The sequence below is a fragment of the Delphinapterus leucas genome, chromosome 11 (assembly GCF_059928025.1).
Source record: "Delphinapterus leucas isolate spDelLeu-1000000601 "Yukka" chromosome 11, BTC_Dleu_Yukka2, whole genome shotgun sequence".
NCBI classification, from domain to species: Eukaryota; Metazoa; Chordata; class Mammalia; order Artiodactyla; family Monodontidae; genus Delphinapterus; species Delphinapterus leucas.
Window position 1 is genome coordinate 22,306,472 of NC_143139.1, and position 20,635 is coordinate 22,327,106.

General features: G+C 35.1%; 1 protein-coding gene across 6 annotated transcripts in view; it reads left to right on the forward strand.

Annotated features, from left to right (window-relative positions):
* The window catches only part of FGFR1OP2 (FGFR1 oncogene partner 2), a 32,834-nt gene extending 12,739 nt beyond the window's left edge, over nucleotides 1–20,095 (forward strand). For 4 of the 6 annotated variants that reach the window (XM_089919980.1, XM_089919978.1, XM_022577819.3 and 1 more), the window contains 6 exons: nucleotides 1,089–1,225; nucleotides 3,357–3,474; nucleotides 11,189–11,331; nucleotides 13,685–13,798; nucleotides 16,252–16,365; nucleotides 18,066–20,095. In XM_089919980.1, coding sequence (XP_089776106.1) covers nucleotides 1,091–1,225; nucleotides 3,357–3,474; nucleotides 11,189–11,331; nucleotides 13,685–13,798; nucleotides 16,252–16,365; nucleotides 18,066–18,203 — 762 coding nt within the window. In that variant the 5' untranslated portion in view covers nucleotides 1,089–1,090 and the 3' untranslated portion in view covers nucleotides 18,204–20,095. Of the gene's footprint in view, nucleotides 1–1,088; nucleotides 1,226–3,356; nucleotides 3,475–11,188; nucleotides 11,332–13,684; nucleotides 14,145–16,251; nucleotides 16,366–18,065 lie in introns of those variants that run through there. The other 2 variants (XR_016394807.1, XM_022577821.3) reach the window with 2 other exon arrangements.
* The last annotated feature ends 540 nt before the right edge of the window (nucleotides 20,096–20,635 follow it).

Genomic DNA, 20,635 nt, shown 5'->3' on the forward strand with positions numbered 1-20,635 from the left:
ATAGCCCTTAACTTGGTTCTTTACCTGAGTTTTAATTTAATATCTATAGACCTGGCTTCTGGCCTAGTAATTTTACAGTGTAATTTTATTTTTTGAGAAAATCTTGAAGAAAGGGTAGCTTATATAGAAAGTAAGGTGACACTTAGTAGAAAGAGAACAATTCAAGAATGATGTTTCAGAAGGTTAAAGTTTTTGAGAGACATTATTTGAAGATTAAAATTTTGTTTTGAGGTCTCAGCATACCAGTTGAAGAAACTACAATAACTATTGGCTGCTTCATGTTTTGCCTCCTAATTTTTTGAGTTCCTTTTATGTATATTAATTATTGATTTTAACCCCTCAGAAGTTTCCCACAATGGCCAGTGTTGTTCTAAGTTAAAACTTTCTTTGCCATTCACTAAGGAAGGTGCAAGAGTTAGGATTATAATGCAATTTTATATAAGAAGCCAAAGTTCCTCCAGAAGGAGGTTGACACTTGAGCATAGCATGACACAGAGAGGCCACTTTGGCTGGTCAGTAGTGTGCATTTGTGAATGGTGTCTCAGGTCACCTGACCAAGCAGAGGCTAGGAAGGGTCTATGGTCAGAGACCTGACAGTCATTGACTGCAGAATAAAGACTAATAAAGTGACCTTCTTCACAAATGACAAATGACTTGATAGGGTTTGCCCTTATGAAGAGCACAATTTCTGTATAACATAAAATATATCCATTGGATGTGTACTTTTTTTCCCCACTATAAATTCAGGGTGTTTTAAATACATTCTGATTATGTCTGCAAATCATACATGTATGATCGCACACACACATATGTGTGTGTGTATATATATATATATATGTAATTATATAATTATATATATTTATACGCATTGTATTTTTTGAATATTATAAATTCACTTTTGAGTTTGTTCTACCTTAACAGAATCAAAACCACAGATGTTCTTAGATGTTTTTTCTTCCGAGACAGTGAGCAATCCAGTAACAAATGTAGCTTAAGCATATCTGTGTTAATGTGAAACTAAAATAAGATGCTATGCCAGCTTTGTTTTGAATCTTGATTTTCATTTTTAATTATACATATTCCTTTAGAAATGAGTTGCACAATTGAGAAGGCACTTGCTGATGCTAAAGCCCTTGTTGAAAGACTGAGAGATCACGACGATGCAGCAGAATCTCTGATTGAGCAAACCACAGCTCTCAACAAGCGAGTAGAAGCTATGAAGCAGGTTTGATGTTTTTCCTTGCTGATTCCATTTTAAAGAAGCAGTCATTGATATTTATGTGTTGCTTGAATTGTAAACTTCTGCTTAATTAGTATTTTATTATTTTTTAATGTTCTCTAAAATTTAAAAGTAGCTTGACTTGTGTGTTTCAGTTTACTTTAGATTAAAATGTAATTTTGTCAAGTTCAACTGGCATGTATATATGTATATATTCTAAAACATATAGACTTGATCACTTTCCTGACAGTGATGCACATTTGAGTTTGGAAAATATATGAATTTTTTAGGTCTAGATACATTTGACAAAGACCAGATAATATCTTTCACTATATAATTGACACATATTTTGCTCTGTCTCCTATTTTTATAATGTAGGAATATTTTTCTTTATAAGAGTATTTAGGTGACACTATTTAACAATAAAATAGTTCTTGAAAATGATGCAAAGCAATATCTGGTTTCCATCTTTTGCAGTTACTGCATTTGTACTTGCTACCTTATTTTTCATTTAATGCTGCCAGTTAAAGAAGAAATAAAAAGGGCTTCACTTCTTGTTATCCTTACTGTTGTATATAAGAACTTTCCAGTGAGCTACTATTTTAAGCCCTCTTTTGATAAAGAGTTTCAACTCTAAGAGAATTATAAAATCTCTGATATTATGATGGAAATCACTGGAGGAAAATATATATTCATAGCTTACACTCTAGAAATGCATCATCCCTTTTGTAAAAGGAAGCAACCCAGGGTTACTGCTTTTAACAAAGCTGCTGAAAATAGTGAAGGAAGTTTACTTATTTTGTTTTGCAACTCTGTTGCCCTAAACACATTACATACATCCCTGTCTACCTTGATTCATGCATTCCAGTGAACATATATATCTGGTATTGAGTTGTAAAAAAGGGGGGTTGACAACCAGAGTTAAGAACCATACCATAAAGTTTACCCTTTTGAAGAGTGCAGGTCATTGGATTTTAGTATATTCACATGCTGTGCAACCATAATTACTATCTAGTTTGAGAACGCTTCATTACCCCAAAAGCCCATATCCATTAGTAGCTACTCCCTAGGTCTCCCTTTCCCTGGCCGCTGGAAACTACAAATCTGTCTGTCTCTGTGGATTTGCCTATTTTAGACATTTCATATGAATGGAATCATACAATATGTGGCTTTCTGTGACTTTTTTTAACGTAATGTTTTCAGGTTTCATCGATGTTGTAGCATGTATCAGTACCTGATTCCTTTTTATTGCTAAATAATATTCATTGTAAGGATACAGCACATTGTGTTTATCTGTTCATTGGTTGATGGACTTTTGGATTGTTTCATTTTTTGGCTATTATGTATAATACTGCTATGAATAGTTGTTTGTAAGTTTCTATGTGGACATATGTTTTCAATTTTCTTGGGTATATACCTAGTTCAATTAGAATGGATGGGTCTTAAAAATCTATATTTAACGTTTAGAGCATCTGCCTGACTGTTTTCCAGAGCAGGCATATCATTTTACATTCCCATGAACAGTATATGGGAGTGATTTCTCCACATCCTCTCCAACACTTGTTATTACTTGCTTTTTGATTAAGCTCATCCTAGTCGTTGTGAAGTGGTATCTCCTTGTTACACTGAATTGTATTTCCTGAATGACTAATGATGTTAAGCATCTTTCATGTGTTTATTTTCTTTAGAGAAATGTCTCTTCAAATCCTTCACCTATTTTTTTCCAGCTTTACTGAGATATACTTGACATACAACATTGTGTAACTTAAGGTGTACAATATATATTGATATATGTATATTTTGTGAAAAGATTACCTACCACAATGAGGTTAGTTAATACCTCCATCACCTCACATAATTACCGTTCGTGTGTGTGTGTATACATTTAAGATGTATTCTCTTGGCAACTTGCAAGTATATAATACAATATTGTTAACTCTAGACACCATGATGTACATTACATCCTCAGAACTTACTTGTTTGCCCATTTTTAAATTGAGTTATTTTTCCTTTTATTGTTGAGTTGTAAGGGTTCTTTATCAAACATACATATATGTGTGTGTGTGTGTGTGTGTGTGTATCAGATACATATTTTCAAATATTTTCTCTTACATTTTAATAAAAATCTTTTCATTAGTATCAAGAAGAAATTCAAGAACTTAATGAAGTTGCAAGACATCGGCCACGGTCCACATTAGTTATGGGTATCCAGCAAGAAAACAGACAAATCAGAGAATTGCAACAAGAGAACAAAGGCAAGCTATATTATCACTGTGTATAGCAAATCAAAAGAGAACTTTAATCTGCAACTGTACTATCAACTTGGGACCAATTACTATTTTTTAAAATGGGAAAAAAGGGAACTCCCTAGTGGTCCGGCAGTTATGACTCTGCACTTTCACTGCCGTGGGCCCGGGTTCAGTACCTGCTTGGGGAACTAAGATTCCACAAGCTGTGTGGCATGGTCAATAAATAAATTAATTAAATAAAATGGGAAAATAGCCAGTTAAAGTTACTTTTTGACATTTCTAGTCCATTATGCCTAAATTGTAGTTATTGCTCTTTTTTTTAAAACATCTTCATTGGAGTAAAATTGCTTTGCAATGTTAGTTTCTGCTGTATAACAGTGAATGTGTTAGTTTCTGCTGTATAACAGTGAATCAGCTATACGTATATGTATAACCTCATATCCCCTCCCTCTTGCATCTCACTCCCATCCTCCCTATCCCACCCCTCTAGGTGGTCACAAAGCACTGAGCTCATCTCCCTCTGCTATGCAGCTGCTTCCTACTAGCTATCTATTTTGCTTTTGGTAGTGTATATATGTCATTGCCACTCTCTCACTTCATCCCAGCTTACCCTTCCCCCTCCCCATGTCCTCAAGTCCATCCTCTACGTCTGCGTCTTTATTCCTGTCCTGCCCCTAGGTTAGTTGGAACCATTTTTTTTTTTTTTTTTTTTTAGATTCCATACATATCTGTTAGGATACGGTATTTGTTTTTCTCTTTCTGACTTACTTCACTCTGTATGACAGACTCTAGGTCCATCCACCTCACTACAAATAGCTCAGTATCGTTTCTTTTTATGGCTGAGTAACATTGCATTGTATATATGTGCCACATCTTCTTTATCCATTCCTCTGTTGATGGACATCTAGGCTGCTTCCATTGTATGGCTATTGTAAACAGTGCTGCAATGAACATTGGGGTGCATGTGTCTTTTTGAATTATGGTTTTCTCTGGGTATATGCCTAGTAGTGGGATTGCTGGGTCATATGGTAGTTCTATTTTTAGTTTTTTAAGGAACCTCCATACTGTTCTCCATAGTGGCTGTATCAATTTACATTCCCACCAACAGTGCAAGAGGGTTCCTTTTCTCCAAACCCTCTCCAGCATTTATTGTTTGTAGATTTTTTGACGATGGCCATTCTGACTGGTGAGAGGTGATAGCATCCTTTCATGTGTTTGTTGGCAATCTGTATATCTTCTTTGGAGAAATGCCTATTTAGGCCTTCTGCCCATTTTTGGATTGGGTTGTTTATTTTTTTAATATTGAGCTGTGTGAACTGCTTGTACATTTTGGAGATTAATCCTTTGTCAGTTGCTTCATTTGCAAATATTTTCTCCCATTCTGAGGGTTTTCTTTTCATCTTGTTTGTAGCTTCCTTTGCTGTGCAAAAACTCTTAAGTTTCATTAGGTCCCGTTTGTTTATTTTTGGTTTTATTTCCATTACTCTAGGAGGTGGATCAAAAAAGATCTTGCTGTGATTTATGTCAAAGATTTTTCTTCCTATGTTTTCCTCTAAGAGTTTTATAGTGTCCGGTCTTACATTTAGGTCTCTAGTCCATTTTGAGTTTATTTTTGTGTATGGTGTTAGGGAGTGTTCTAATTTCATTCTTTTACATGTAGCTGTCCAGTTATCCCAGCATCACTTATTGAAGAGACTGTCTTTTCACCATTGTACATTCTTGCCTCCTTTATCAAAGATAAGGTGACCATATGTGCGTGGGTTTACCTCTTGGCTTTCTATCCTGTTCCATTGATCTATATTTCTCTTTTTGTGCCAGTACCATACTGTCTTCATTACTGTAGCTTTGTAGTATAGTCTGAAGTCCGGGAGCCTGATTGCTCCAGCTCCATTTTTCTTTCTCAAGATTGCTTTGGCTATTTGGGGTCTTTTGAGTTTCCATACAAATTGTGAAATTTTTTGTTCTAGTTCTGTGAAAAATGCCTTTGGTAGTTTGGTAGGGATTGCTTTGAATCTGTAGATAGCTTTGGGTAGTATGGTCATTTTCACAATGTTGATTCTTCCAATCCAGGAACATGGTATATCTTTCCATCTGTATCGTCTTTAATTTCTTTCATCAGTGTCTTATAGTCTTCTGCATACAGGTCTTTTGTCTCCTTAGGTAGGTTTAGTCCTAGGTATTTTATTCTTTTTGTTGCAGTGGTGAATGGGAGTGTTTCCCTAATTTCTGTTTCAGATTTTTCGTCATTAGTGTATAGGAATGTAAGAGATTTCTGTGCATTAACTTTGTATCCTGCTACTTTATCACATTCATTGATTAGCTCTAGTAGTTTTCTGGTAGCATCTTTAGGATTCTCTCTGTATAATGTCATGTCATCTGCAAACTGTGACAGTTTTACTTCTTTTCTGATTTGGATTCCTTTTTCTTGTCTGATTGCTGTGGCTAAAACTTGTAAAACTATGTTGAATAATAGTGGTGAGAGTGAGCAACCTTGTCTTGTTCCTGATCTTAGTGGAAATGGTTTCAGTTTTCACCACTGAGAACGATATTGGCTGTGGGGTTGTCATATATGGCCTTTATTATGTTGAGGTAGGTTCCCTCTATGCCTACTTTCTGGAGAGTTTTTTTCATAAATGGGTGTTGAATTTTGTCAAAAGCTTTTTCTGCATCTATTGAGATGATCATATGGTTTTTCTCCTTCAATTTGTTAATATGGTATATCACATTGAAGAAGAATATATTCTTCTTCAATTTTTCTTCAGAATATATATTGAAGAATCCTTACATTCCTGGGATAAACCCCACTTGATCATGGTGTATGATCCTTTTAATATGCTGTTGGATTCTGTTTGCTAGTATTTGTTGAGGACTTTTGCATCTATGTTCATCAGTGATATTGGCCTATAGTTTTTTTTGTGACATCTTTGTCTGGTTTGGGTATTAGGGTGATGCTGGCTTTGTAGAATGAGTTTAGGAGTGTTCCTCCCTCTGCTATATTTTGGAAGAGTTTGAGAAGGATGGGTGTTAGCTCTTCTCTAAATGTTGGATAGAATTCGCCTGTGAAGCCATCTGGTCCTGGGCTTTTGTTTGTTGGAAGATTTTTAATCAGAGTTTCAATTTCAGTGCTTGTGATCGGTCTGTTTATATTTTCTATTTCTTCCTGGTTCAGTCTCGGAAGGTTGTGCTTTTTTAAGCATTTGTCCATTTCTTCCAGGTTGTCCATTTTATTGGCATAGAGTTGCTTGTAGTAATCTCTCATGATCCTTTGTATTTCTGCAGTGTCAGTTGTTACTTCTCCGTTTTCATTTCTAATTTTGTTGCTTTGTCTCCCTTTTTTTCTTGATGAGTCTGGCTAATGGTTTATCAATTTTATTTATCTTCTTTACGAACCAGCTTTTAGTTATATTGATCTTGCTATTGTTTCCTTCATTTCTTTTTCATTTATTTCTGATATGATCCGTATGATTTCTTTCCTTCTGCCAACTTTGGGCGTTTTCTTGTTCTTCTTTCTCTAATTGCTTTTGTTGTAAGGTTAGGTTGTTTATTTGAGATTTTTCTTGTTTCTTGAGGTAGGATTGTATTGCTGCAAACTTCCCACTTAGAACTGGTTTTGCTGCATCCCTAGGTTTTTGGTCATCGTATTTTCATTGTCATTTGTTTCTAGGTAATTTTTAATTTCCTCTTTGATTTCTTTAGGGATCTGTTGGTTATTTATAGTGTATTGTTTGGCCCCCATGTGTTTGTATTTTTTACAGTTTTTTCCTGTAATCAATATGTAGTCTCATAGTGTTATGGTCAGAAAAGATACTTGATATGACTTCAGTTTTCTTAAATTTACCAAGGCTTCATTTGTGACCCTAGATATGGTTTGTACTGGAGAATGTTCCATGAACACTTGAGAAGAACATGTATTCTGTTGTTTTTGGATGGAATGTCCTATAAATATCAATTAAGTCCATCTTGTTTAATGTGTCATTTAAAGCTTGTGTTTCCTTATTTATTTTCATTTTGGATTATCTGTGCATTGGTTAAAGTGGGGTGTTAAAGTCCCCTACTATTACTGTGTTACTGTCGATTTCCCCTTTTATGGCTGTTAGCATTTGCCTGATGTATTGAGGTGCTCCTATGTTGGGTGCATAAATATTTATAATTGTTATATCTTCTTCTTGGATCGATCCCTTGATCATTATGTAGTGTCCTTCTTTGTCTCTTCTAACAGTCTTTATTTTTAAGTCTATTTTGTCTGATGTGAGAATTGCTACTCCAGCTGTCTTTTGGTTTGCATTTGCATGGAATATCTTTTTCCATCCCCTCACTTTCAGTCTGTATGTGTCCCTAGGTCTGAAGTGGGTCTCTTGTAGACAGCATATATATGGGTCTTGTTTTTGTATACATTCAGCCAGTGTATGTCTTTTGGTTGGAGCATTTACATTTAAGGTAATTATCGATATGTATGTTCCTAATCCCATTTTCTTAATTGTTTTGGGTTTTTTATTGGAGGTCTTTTCCTTCTCTTGTGTTTCCTGCCTAGAGAAGTTCCTTTAGCATTTGTTGTAAAGCTGGTTTGGTGGTGCTGAATTCTCTTAGCTTTTGCTTGTCTGTAAAGGTTTTAAGTTCTCCTTCGAATCTGAATGAGATCCTTGCCGAGTAGAGTAATCTTGATTGTAGGTTTTTCCCTTTCATCAGTTTAAGTATGTCCTACTGCTCCCTTCTGGCTTGCAGGGTTTCTGCTGAAGGATCAGCTGTTAACCTTATGGGGATTCCCTTGTATGTTATTTGTTGCTTTTCCCTTGTTGCTTTTAATATTTTTTCTTTGTATTTAATTTTTGATAGTTTGATTGATATGTGTCTTGGCGTGTTTCTTCTTGGATTTATCCTGTATGGGACTCTCTGCACTTCCTGGTCTTGATTATTTCCTTTCCTATGTTAGGAAAGTTTTCAGCTATAGTCTCTTCAAATCTTTTCTCAGATCCTTTCTTTTTCTCTTTTGCTTCTGGGACCCCTATAATTTGAATGTTGGTGTGTTTAATGTTGTCCCAGAGAGGTCTCTGAGATTGTCCTCAATTCTTTTCATCCTTTTTTCTTTATTCTGCTCTGCGGTAGTTATTTCCACTATTTTATTTTCCGGGTCACTTATCCGTTCTCCTGTCTTATTCTGCTATTGATTCCTTCTAGAGAATTTTTAATTTCATTTATTGTTTTGTTCATCATTGTTTGTTTGCTCTTTAGTTCTTCTAGTCCTTGTTAAATGTTTCTTGTATTTTCTCCATTCTGTTTCCAAGATTTTGGATCATGTTTACTATCATAACTCTGAATTCTTTTTCAGGTAGACTGCCTCGTTCCTCTTCATTTGTTTGGTCTGGTGGGTTTTTACCTTGCTCCTTCTGCTGCATATTTCTCTGTCTTCTCATTTTGTTTAACTTTGGGGTCTCCTTTTTGCAGGCTGCAGGTTCATAGTTCCCGTTGTTTCTGGTGTCTGCCCCCTGTGGGTGAGGTTGGTTCAGTGGTTGTGTAGGCTTCCTGGTGGAGGGGACTGGTTCCTGTGTTCTGGTGGGTGGGGCTGGATCTTATCTTTCTGGTGGGCAGGGGCACGTCCGGTGGTGTGTTTTGGGATGTCTGTGAACTTAGTATGATTTTAGGCAGCCTCTCTGCTAATGGTTGGGCTGTGTTCCTGTCTTGGTAGTCGTTTGGCATGGGGCGTGCAGCACTGGAGCTTGCTGGCTGTTGGGTGGAGCTGGGTCTTAGTGTTGAGTTTGGAGATCTCTGGGAGAGCTCTTGCCAATTGATATTACGTGTGGCTGGGAGGTCTCTGGTGGTCCAGTGTCCTGAACTCAGCTCTCCCAGCTGAACTCAGCTCTCCCACCTGACACCAGGACCGAGCTCCAAGACCCTGTCAACCACACGGCTGCTGTATTATTTAGGGTTCCACTAGGAAACAGCATGCTTAGCTGGAACTTTGAGGAAAAAGCAGTGAAGGAACTATTTCAGGAATGTGGAAGGAAACAACAAGGAATGTTGAGGCACCCACAGACTAGCAGCCATACCTACACATTTCCTGACTCACTCCATCTTCATTTCTTCTCCATTCTTGCTGCTATCACACATCTATTTTTTGTTTCTGCTGGGTCACACGTCACTCTTTTTACAGTTGAATTTTATTAAATTGGAGAAATATTTTCTCCTTTGCAGAGTCTCAGTTTCTCCATCCACATGATGGAATGGATAATATCCTCGTCTCAGATTTGGATGAGGATTAAGATAGCATATTTTTAATGGACCTGACACTCTACATCTCCCCCCTTGTGTCAGCCAGTACTCTCAGTACTGAGTAATAAAACTTTTTTAGCTTAGCTATGAAAGGCAATTTCATTTGTGCTGTGTGACTCAGGGGTGGAAGACAGAGGTGCACGGGGCTAGCCGGAAGCCAGGCAGAAGTCTGAAGTCAGATTGCTCCTATGTGAAGTTAGTTGGAGCCCATGCAGAAGCAGAACCACAGACGGCTGAGGGCAGAAGGCTCTGATGTGGTGATTAAGAGGCGTGTGATCAAGGTAGCTCCCCAGATAGAGAGGATATTTATTGCTCTTTATCCTGTCCTACATATGAATGTCTACCTTACTTGGATCTTAAGACTCTCACCCTCAGTATCCAGTTTGCACCATTGTCATTACCTATGAAATAACTCCGTTTCATTCTCGGCAGTCCCACCACTTTGGCCCACAACTTAGGTGTTCATAGTCTCTTGCCTGAACTGTCCTCATTGGTCTCCCTGATTTCAGTGTCTTTTCCCTCCAGTCCATCTTCAACACAGGCATCAGATTGATTTTTCAAAAATATATCTGCTTATGTTATTCTTTTGCTTGAGAACCTTCACTGTGTACTATTTGCTTATCCATCGTCCTTCAAAGTCGACTCCAAGCCTTCTTTTTTGTATTCTTCCCATACTTCTCTTCTCCGTGAAACCTTTGCTCTTGTAACCCTGAACGATTTCCCAAACACACCATCCAGTTTCATGCCTCCCTGCTTAGAATGCCCTGTCATTTATTTTTCATTTCAAGGAATGCAAGTTGATCTCAATACTATACTTCTGTGAAGCTTTCACCAATTTTTCCTCACAGACTTTCTATATGTATTTGGATAGAGCACCACTCTACACTTACCACATTGTATTTTAATTATTTATGTTTTGTTTTCTCCACTAGACTCTGAGCTTTATGGCCTTTTGGTATTCCTAATATAGAGCATGATCTGATACTTAAGTCCTATTCAGTAAATATTTGTTAAAATTATTTCTCTTAAAATGGTCATTTTGAGAACTAATAAAGGACTCCATTTGGTATCCTTTATTTCTTTCTTTTTTTCTTTTTTTTTTTTTTGCTGTACGCGGGCCTCTTACTGTTGTGGCCTCTCCTGTTGCGGAGCACAGGCTCTGGACGCACAGGCTCAGCAGCCATGGCTCATGGGCCCAGCCGCTCTGTGGCATGTGGAATCTTCCCGGACCGGGGCACGAACCCGTGTCCCCTGCATCGGCAGGTGGACTCTCAACCACTGCGCCACTAGGGAAGCCCCAGTATCCTTTATTTCTATGTGGCTAGATTTTTGTACGTCATATTTTCTTTTTAAAATACCCCCTTTATAAATTGCTTTTTTGATTAATGTGGAAGAGAATACTTTGTACATCCTGAACTCAAGTTTGAATAAAATATACTGTTGTTTTTGATAGAATTACGTACATCCCTGGAAGAACATCAGTCTGCCTTGGAACTTATAATGAGCAAGTATCGAGAGCAAATGTTTAGATTGCTAATGGCTAGCAAAAAAGATGATCCAGGGATAATAATGAAGTTAAAAGAGCAGCACACCAAGGTAATCCTTTCTGTAAATATAATTTGAAATAGAAAAGGACAATTGGTTAACTTGTGTTCAGATTTTTAAAAAAATCATAGGAATCTTACTTACATGATATTGAATACTTCTCTTTTTGTCATTTTCCTCTCCTTATTTTTTTCATGTTACGTGTCATTTTCTGTTTGATTTACTCTTCTAACTCCCATTCTTCCCTAGTAGCTTTAATATATATTAAAAAATAAACTTTATTTGGGAAATAAAGGTAAGTCTGTTCAATTCAAAATTATTTTTATAAGGTTATCTGCTTGTAAGAAATACTTCTTTTAATTTGTGTATTGATATCTCTTGCAAAAATGAAAATTAAATGGTTAAAACTTTTTTAAAAATCTGAAAACAGCTAAAGGTAGATTTGTTTTTCTTAAGACTATTTTCTGAATGAGGTTAATTCATCCAGACTATAGATACTCCTGATTATTAATGGAAGTGCCATGGTGGGGGGGAGAGGAAATATATATATCAAATATATGTATATACTTATGTATATATAAAATATATTGCCTCCCCACCCCCTCCTCCATCACATACACTTAATATCATTTCTAGAGACAGAGCTGAACTAATAGAAATTAGTGTTTTTCCTGCTGTTCATCATACTCATTCTGATCCCTGTGTTTACTAGCACCTGTTTTGAAAACAGGTAGAATAGTCCTTTTCCGTTTATGTTTTATTTTAAACTGATTTTTAACTGCTGGTGTGAAATAAAAATATTAGAATAGATTGTGACTACTAGGCCATTATCTGTATTGGATAATGGTGAACTAACTATTAGTTATAACTAATATTATTTAAGAAATATTCATATAACATTTTTATCTTTCTCGATTATTGAAACACTTTTTAGATTCCTTAAAATGTTATATTTCTTCCATCTTGGTGCTTGTAGGTATTTTAAAATTATTAATTCTATTAAAATTAAATACCTAGTGAATTGCTTTAATATGTAAATTCAACTCTACATATTAAGGAAGTTAGTAATCGACAGCGTTTGTGTCAAATAGTAAAACAGTAAAAATAAATGTGGCTTTAATATTATCTAATTTATGTTATTCATCTCCTATCCAAAAGGAAACCTTGGATAGTTAAATGGCAATCTTTTGACTATAAACTGTATCTGTTGTTAATGAGATCATTATAAAAAGTTTAATTTTAAATATATAATTTAAGAGGTTTTTTTAAGGTACAAATATGAACTGACTTAAAATTATTGGTAAGATAAGTATAATCTTGAGGCATTCCAAAAGGCCCTTATGTTTAACAACTTAGATTTTTTAAGATCTAAAGAGAATGCTCTGGCAAACTAGTGCTTAAGAATAAGATACTGAAGCTGGCTAGTCTCTTGTGGTAGCAGCTATGTCAGAAGCAAATGTTTTCTAAAACACATTAGATTTTACCACTCATCACAGCTGTTTTATTAATTAGCAAAGTTAAACATTTCTTAAGATAGCTGTAAATCATCCTTTTTCAATTATGTCAATTGAATTCTTCATCTAAGTGCTGATTCTTGCCTTCCATGAAATGACAGTTCTTGTTATTAATTCTAACTAATACATATTAATGTTTGTGATTTTGATTTTTCCCAAAAAGGAGACACTTTGATTCAAACAGATATTTATTAACACTTGCACTGGCTTAGTTATTATTAATAATAAGATGAATGAATAAGTTTATTACTCTACCATAGAAGCTTTCAGTGTATTGGGAAATACAGACACAAACATGATTATCTAATATAAGGTAGGATGTGATGAATCCTAAAATAGAGATCTGAATTATTACTGGAATACTAGAGGAAGCAAGATTAGTTCTCATGAGGAGAATCTGGGAAAGTGGCAAGGAAAGGTAGCAAACCCATCTAAATCTAGCCTTGAATTAATTATTGGGGTCAACAAGCAGAAGTGGGTGAGCAGAGAAACGTGTGTGATAAATATGAGCTTCCAAGATATGTTTAGGTACTAGTGCTCTGATATGCCTAAGCACAAAAATAATTTTATAACACATTTAGGGCTAATAAACAAAGTTACACGTAACAGCATTTTGGAGTAAGAGAACCTTTTGAGACTAGTGCAACATAGAATTTTGTCCTCAACCTGGAAGTTTTTGAGCACACATTTAAAAACCAATAAAAAGTTTAAGGAGAACTCATTTTCATTCAAATACCCATTTTTACATTATTTTTGAACTGCTACCTTTTTGGAAATCTTAAAAAAACAAACATTTCAAACAGTTGGCTAACACGCATGAACTAACACTCATTCAGTTTTTAAATTACGGATAATATCCGTATTAACATTATAATGACTCTGTACTACAGATTGACATGGTGCATCGTAACAACTCCGAAGGATTCTTCCTTGATGCATCTCGACACATCCTTGAAGCACCTCAACATGGACTGCAGAGGAGGCACTTGGAAGCAAATCAGAATGTACACTAAATAAAACAGTCAGCTTTTGGGGTGTGGATGGAAGGGGGGTCCATTTAAAAAGTTCTTTTACATTGAATTCTCCTCCCAAATTAAATCAGCAAATAAATGAAATTGCTTTTAAAAACGCTGTGCTTTTCATAGCCTTGCAAAAATACTCAGTGTAGAAACTTTAAGTCTGTCATCAATTCTCTGTGTATTGTATTATACATAGCCTGTTAGATAATTGCAGGCTTTAAAGGTTCTTTGGGCCAGCCTTTCATGTTATTGTTCTTGTTAGCTATAGATGCAAAATTTTAGTAAGCTTCAAACGGTCATCCTCTTGCTGGACATCAAAGATGTTTTCTTGGTAATAATTTTAATCTGATTTTCTAAAAATTTTGTTCAATCAAACTATTAAATGAACTGTTTTAATTCAGATTTTCGATAGTTATAGTCCTTTAGTTTGAGTTCACAGTAAAATTGCCTTTGTTTAGGTGTTATTAAGTATAGTAGTATACCCTCTCCATTGTGTCTATTGTGTTTTAACTGCCTTTTCTTCTTGAAAGGCATTTCAAGACAGTGCAAGGTTTATGTTGCTAGCACTCCTTGCCTTTAAGACAGTTTTGAAAGCACAGGTCTTGCCTTCTTGTGCCTATTAAGAGATCCATGACACTTCCCTGAAGATTTTATTGTAATAAGTGAACCACCCAGGAGCCAGACCTATAAAAATACACTTCTGTTTGAAGTATTGGGGTTTTTTTCTTACGATGATTTTATTAAAACAGACTGTCCTGAAAAAATTAGTAGTTTCTTGTCTTCTTTCGTTTTAAAGGCAAGTAATTATCTGCTTCCTTGTAGTCGTTTAACCTAGGTCAGTGCCATAAGACACCAAATCATAAACTGAGAAAGCTGTTGGTATTCAAAATTTTTACTCATTACCCTTATTCAGTTTGCTGCTGCAGTTATCTATACTTAACTTGCGTTTAAACATTAAGCTCCCTTTACAGTGGGAGGGATTGTAATCATTTTTTTTAAACTACTACAGAGTGTTTTTAAACTACGACAGATGTTTGTCTTGATATCATTCTTGCTATCATAATCTAATCCAGAGCTGTCCAATAGAACTTTCTGCAGTGATGGAAATGTTCTTTATGCTGTTCAATATGGAAGCCAGCAGCCACATGTGGCTATTAAGTACTTGATGTGTGACTAGTGCGACCTGAGGGGCTGAATTGTTAATTTCTTAAAATTGTATTTGACTTCAAGTAATTTAAATTTAAATAGTGCCATACTGGACAGCGTAATCTTTTATTTTGACTTCTTCCTGCGTACTAGCTTTTTATAGATTGTGTTAAAATAATATAAGGATCTGTATTTTTGTTGGTTAAGAAGATATTAAATGTGTGGTTTGCTAAAGATATTCCTATTCTCTATTATATTCCTTCCATAGTTTACTAGTTTTGTAGGTTTTGGGGGGTCTTGTTCAAATACTTTTTACAGAGTATATACAACTATTTAAGAGACAGTGTTTATTTGGGGAGCTATTAACTTTTATATTTAAGTTTTGTCCTTAGTATAACAAAATGACCCTCAATTGCTAGTGAACAATGGTCTATAGAAGTTGTTCATTTAAAAAAGTATTATTCTCATGTTTGTTGATTATAAACCTTTTGTCTGTCTGTTTCATTGACTGTAAGCTCCTTGAAATCAGGGAACATTTCTTAACAGGCTTCATATTCCTGTCACCTAGCACAGTGCCTGGCTCATCATAGGTATGCAAAAAAGAATAAGAGAATGAGATTGGAAGAAATTTATGCTACTTGCTGTGCCAAACAAATGTGGATGTCTATTTTATACTAAAATTATATTTTGAACAGTTTGCAAAGGCCATTTAATATTCAATACTTTAAAGAAGAACTCTGTTCATTTTACTCAATACTTATTATCTATTATGTACCTAACATTAAATAGTAGGCAAATATAAGCAATGTACAGTTCCTGCTCTCAATGAGGATTATAATCTAGAAAAGGTTCTGGATTGAATTGAGATGAATTTTTAGGCATGGAAAATACAGAAAATATTTTTAAATCATGACTTCAGTGAGGAAAAGAGATTGAATGCTTATCTTTCCCATTACTTTGGTCAATGGGGTATGTAGGTGCAGAAAAGAAAAAGTTGCTGATCATTTGTGGTGAGAGGAACGTGAAATGAGTATTTTTCCTGTTTATGGGTTTAGATATACTGTGCTGCTTATCCTTAATCCTAGTCCTAACAGAAATCTGACTTCAAAAGCACATTCATGGTCAGTCAACTTTCTTGTAAATATGTTTGATATATTACATTTATGTTAAATGGCAATGTAAAGATACTACATTCATATTAAGTGGCAATGCAGATTTTATAAAAAGGGGAGGATCCAAAAATTTTTAAAAAGTATTTCACTGATTCACAACTTCCATCTCTTTTTTTTCAGGAATTACAAGCACATGTTGACCAGATAACTGAAATGGCAGCAGTAATGAGGAAAGCCATTGAAATCGACGAGCAACAGGGTTGCAGGGAACAGGAACGAATATTTCAACTTGAGGTAAGTTTTAAATTGCACATGTAGGTGAAAACTGTCCATACAAAGATTTATGTCAGAAAATATATCCCACTTTAAAATATATACTTTCTGGGGACTTCCCTGGCGGTCCAGTGGTTAAGACTTCACCTTCCATGCAGGGGGTGCGGGTTTGATCCCTAGTCAGGGAGCTAAGATCCCACATGCCTCGTGGCCAAAAGAACCAAAACATAAAAAAAACAGAAGCAATATTGTAACAAATTCAATAAAGACTTTAAAAATGGTCCCCCAAAAATCTTAAAAAAATAATACACGTATGTATATGTATATATATACACACACACTTTCTGGGATACTAGTAATGTTCTTTTTCCTAATCTGGATACTGGTTATATGGGTGTATAATGCAAGACCATTTATATAGTAATGCAAGAGTCTAGGATCAATAGTAAACTTATACCAGTAATTGAGAAAATTGATTTTTTTTTTATCCTGTGTCTCTTCTGTTATTAGGTGAATATACTTCTTCAGCTTAGTAATTTTTTTTAATATCTTTATTTTATTAGAGGTCACAGTGATGCAGGGAGAAATGTTTTCAGTCCACAAATCATATTCTTTGGCCACTTGTATTTTTCTGGGGAATAGAAAAGCTTTTATCGCATCTGTTCTTTATTTTGTGGTAGCAAAAGCACAAGTCATTGTTGAATAACTGAGATCAGTAGAGTAGACCTTTATACTTTTAAAACCTTTCTTTTGAAATCATGGTGGAGAAATTGGTTATAGAGGGCCAAAAATGATTTCTCTAAGTGTACAAAGTTCTCTCATTCTTTATAACAAAGGTAAGCAAACTTTTTCAGTAAAAGGCCAGATAGTAAATCTTTTAAGCTTTGCAAACAGGCAGTCTCTGTTGTAGCTACTCACCTCTGGCATTGTTATGAAAAAGCAGCTATACACACAAAAAATAAGATTGGACTCAACTGTGTTCCAGTAAAGTTTAATTTACAATAACAGGCCTCACTCAAGCCAGGCCATAGTTTGCTGATCTCTGCTTTATTTATACCATTGAAACTTAGAAAGTAAGACCAAAAGACAAAGCAGTAGAGAATAAATTATGAGAGTTATTTGTAAATGTCCAAAAATTTCTTGCAGTAACGAATCTAGAAAAAGGCAAAGGCAAAGTTGTTTACCAGTGCTAGATTTGGTCACTTAACTTTCCTTCTAAGAAATATCACAATCTATTCAGCCAGCCCTGCTGCTGTTAAATTCCAGTGAGGGAAGCAAACCAGGGCTTGCCCTGCATTCCATGCTATCATGGAAATAATCAAATTACTAAAGTACTGAGAGCTTTTAGCCCCAGGGTGTTATTCAGACTTTCTGAGTTTACACAAATATAAATCTAGGTGTTATTTTCTTACTGTGATTTTCTATACTGTGATTATAAAATAAGGCTGTTTCTGAGGTTCTGTCTACAGTTACAGCTGCATAAATAAAAAGGCTTTTCAGTGGTGGAAGACATTGAATACATGATTCCTACCTCTTTAAAAAAGTGTCCCGTGGATTCAAGTTGTCAGCTTCAGCTGCATCTATCATTTAATACATTTCTGCCAATTACAGTACTTGCTTTTTATTTATCATACCTTCATAAGTTTGGCTTTTCTTAAGATATGTTTGTACTCTTGTAGCCACCTTGGTGACTGCTTCTTTGTTTTTGTGCTTTCTTGTAGCAAGAAAATAAAGGCTTGAGAGAGATCCTTCAAATAACTCGAGAATCATTTTTGAATCTTAGAAAAGATGATGTGTCAGAAAGTACATCTTTATCAGCATTAGTGACCAATAGTGACCTGAGTCTGAGGAAGAGCTGAAGAGCTTTTAAGTCTGTGAATGAATTAACAGAAAAATCCATCTCAAGCTGCCCTTTGTTTTATTTTTTATAATATGTACAGTGCACTGGCAATGACATTTTTAAAAGACAGCAACAAGAAAATGCATAGTCAATGGTCAGAGACATTATTCCAAACTATAATTGAAAAATAGAAACTAAGCCTTTGTTAATTGGTGAACAAGTTAAAGATTTTCACAGTGACTGCTGAATGTATCAAGAGCTTTCAGCAGTGCTGCTGGCTTTCTGGTTGACACTTGGATAAACATGAATATGCCCAACAAGTGTCTGGGAATTAATAGAAACATCCCAATTTTAAAATACAAATTTTGCCACAGTATTGTGAATGGAAAATCGTCATACTAAATTATATCCTCCCTGTATGGTGAAAGTTAGCAAGTAGCTTATGTACCGTGAGACTTCAGCTTTAATGATTGCCTATCTACCTTCTCATTAATTTAAATTTTTGTCAAAGAAAGTTCAGTTTGAAAGACTTAGGAATGTTTTACATGCACCATAAATAAAAGAGGTAATTTAATTTTAGCTAATTTATCCTAATTAACACTGACTAACAGTTGTCCATGATTTGCTTAAGTATATGAAATATTTCAGGAATGAAAGAGAAGGAATACTACTTTCTAAGAAAGAAGAGCTTATAAGAGACGTATTTAGTAGGTTAAACTACTTCTTTGAAAGAATAAGTTTTGGTTCTAAATCAGTAATGAAGATGAGATTTTTCTCTTCTCTGGTTGATCTTTAAGGATATTATGTAGTTCATTTAGCTAACAGTTGAAATGTTTGATATAGCAAGATAAGTATGGTAATTTCAAAGTAAATTGGGAATTCCTCTGCCTCAAAACCTTTTTTTTTTCCTTAAGTAATTACGCTTAAGACATATAGAAACAGTAAGTTAAAATTTTAAAAAAAATTTTTTTTCTAGATCTATTCTTAAGTTCCATCTGGTTCTCATAACCTACAAGATGTTTCTTGTAACCTTTCAGTCAAAGGGCTAGGGGGTGGTGAGGGGGAAATCTGGATTGATAAGTATTTGTTTTATTTTTTACAGAATATATATCCAGTATATAAATTTTTAAAAGCTGCTAGAAATAGAAATGTGCTTTAACATCAGTTGAAATCTAAATTTTTCATGTTTTGTCGTGATTATAGAAGAAAAGGTAAGAGTGTCAAATATGATTATTAAATACACTGTACTCACATTAAATGTATATTTAAAATAGCACAATAGAAAATCCGACTTTGGAGTATATAATTTGTTAAAGTAATACTTACGTGGTAACTTTTATGTATAATTTCATATATTGGTAAAATTCAAAACTACTTTTCACTTCGGAACTTTTTATCTTAAGTTTGGGGAAAGTGGGGTTGATGGGACTGATTGAATAGAAAAGGGCTAATGGCCCAAACATTAAATAGATTTCTTTTCTCATTCAGAGGCCTTAATTGTTATTTGGTAAACAAGTGACAGTTTTTATTTTTAAACTTTTCTGTTGGTTTTGGGGAAAGTATCCTTTAATTTGATGGCACATTCATTCATAGAGTTTTTATCCCAAGTCAGAATTGAAATAAGCTACACAATTGAGAGTAAGTCTGAGGCAATTCATTGGGGCAGCTCTATTATAAAACATTACTTGATAAATAATTATTTTTGTAAACAGATAAGTTGAGTTAATTTATTCTTGGTCTTCTTACTTGGATATTATTTTAAGAACTTGGTGTTTAAAGACATTTATGTTATTATATAGCAAGTGTTCTAGCCCATACTTTTTTTTTTTAAGCAGAACCTTAAAATTTATGTCTGAGAATATGTACTACTAGGAACCTATTTTATCAATAAAGATGAGCGATTAAAATTGGTATGGTCTCCAAGTTTATTTTTTCTTACCAGAAACTTAGTACTTAGCAACAGCTTCTATCTGTATTTCTTAGGAATTGGCCAGCAACTTATTGCTGACTTGGCAGACCTTTTGATCATCTGTGGTGGGTTGTGTCCCCCAGAAGTATGCCCAGGTCCTAACCTGTTGTACGTGTGAATGAGAGCATATTTGCAGATAGAGTCTTTGCAGATTTAAGGATCTCAGGATAAGATCATCCTGGATTTAGTATGGGCCCCAAATCCAATGACTGTTGTCCTTATAGGAAAGGGGGAGATTTGAATCACACAAGGAGAAAGTCATGTGAAGACAGAGGCAGAGGGTTATGCAAATCAAGGAGCCCTAAGGTTTATGAGGTGCCATCAGAAGCTAGGAGAGATGCATGGAATGACCTCGGCTCCCTCAGAGCCTCCAGAAGGGACCAACCCTGCTTGATTTCAGACTTCTGGCCTGTCAAACCAAAGGCTGACGTGAGAGCAAGTGAATGAATTTCTCAAATACTAACTTCCCCTAGAATATGTTC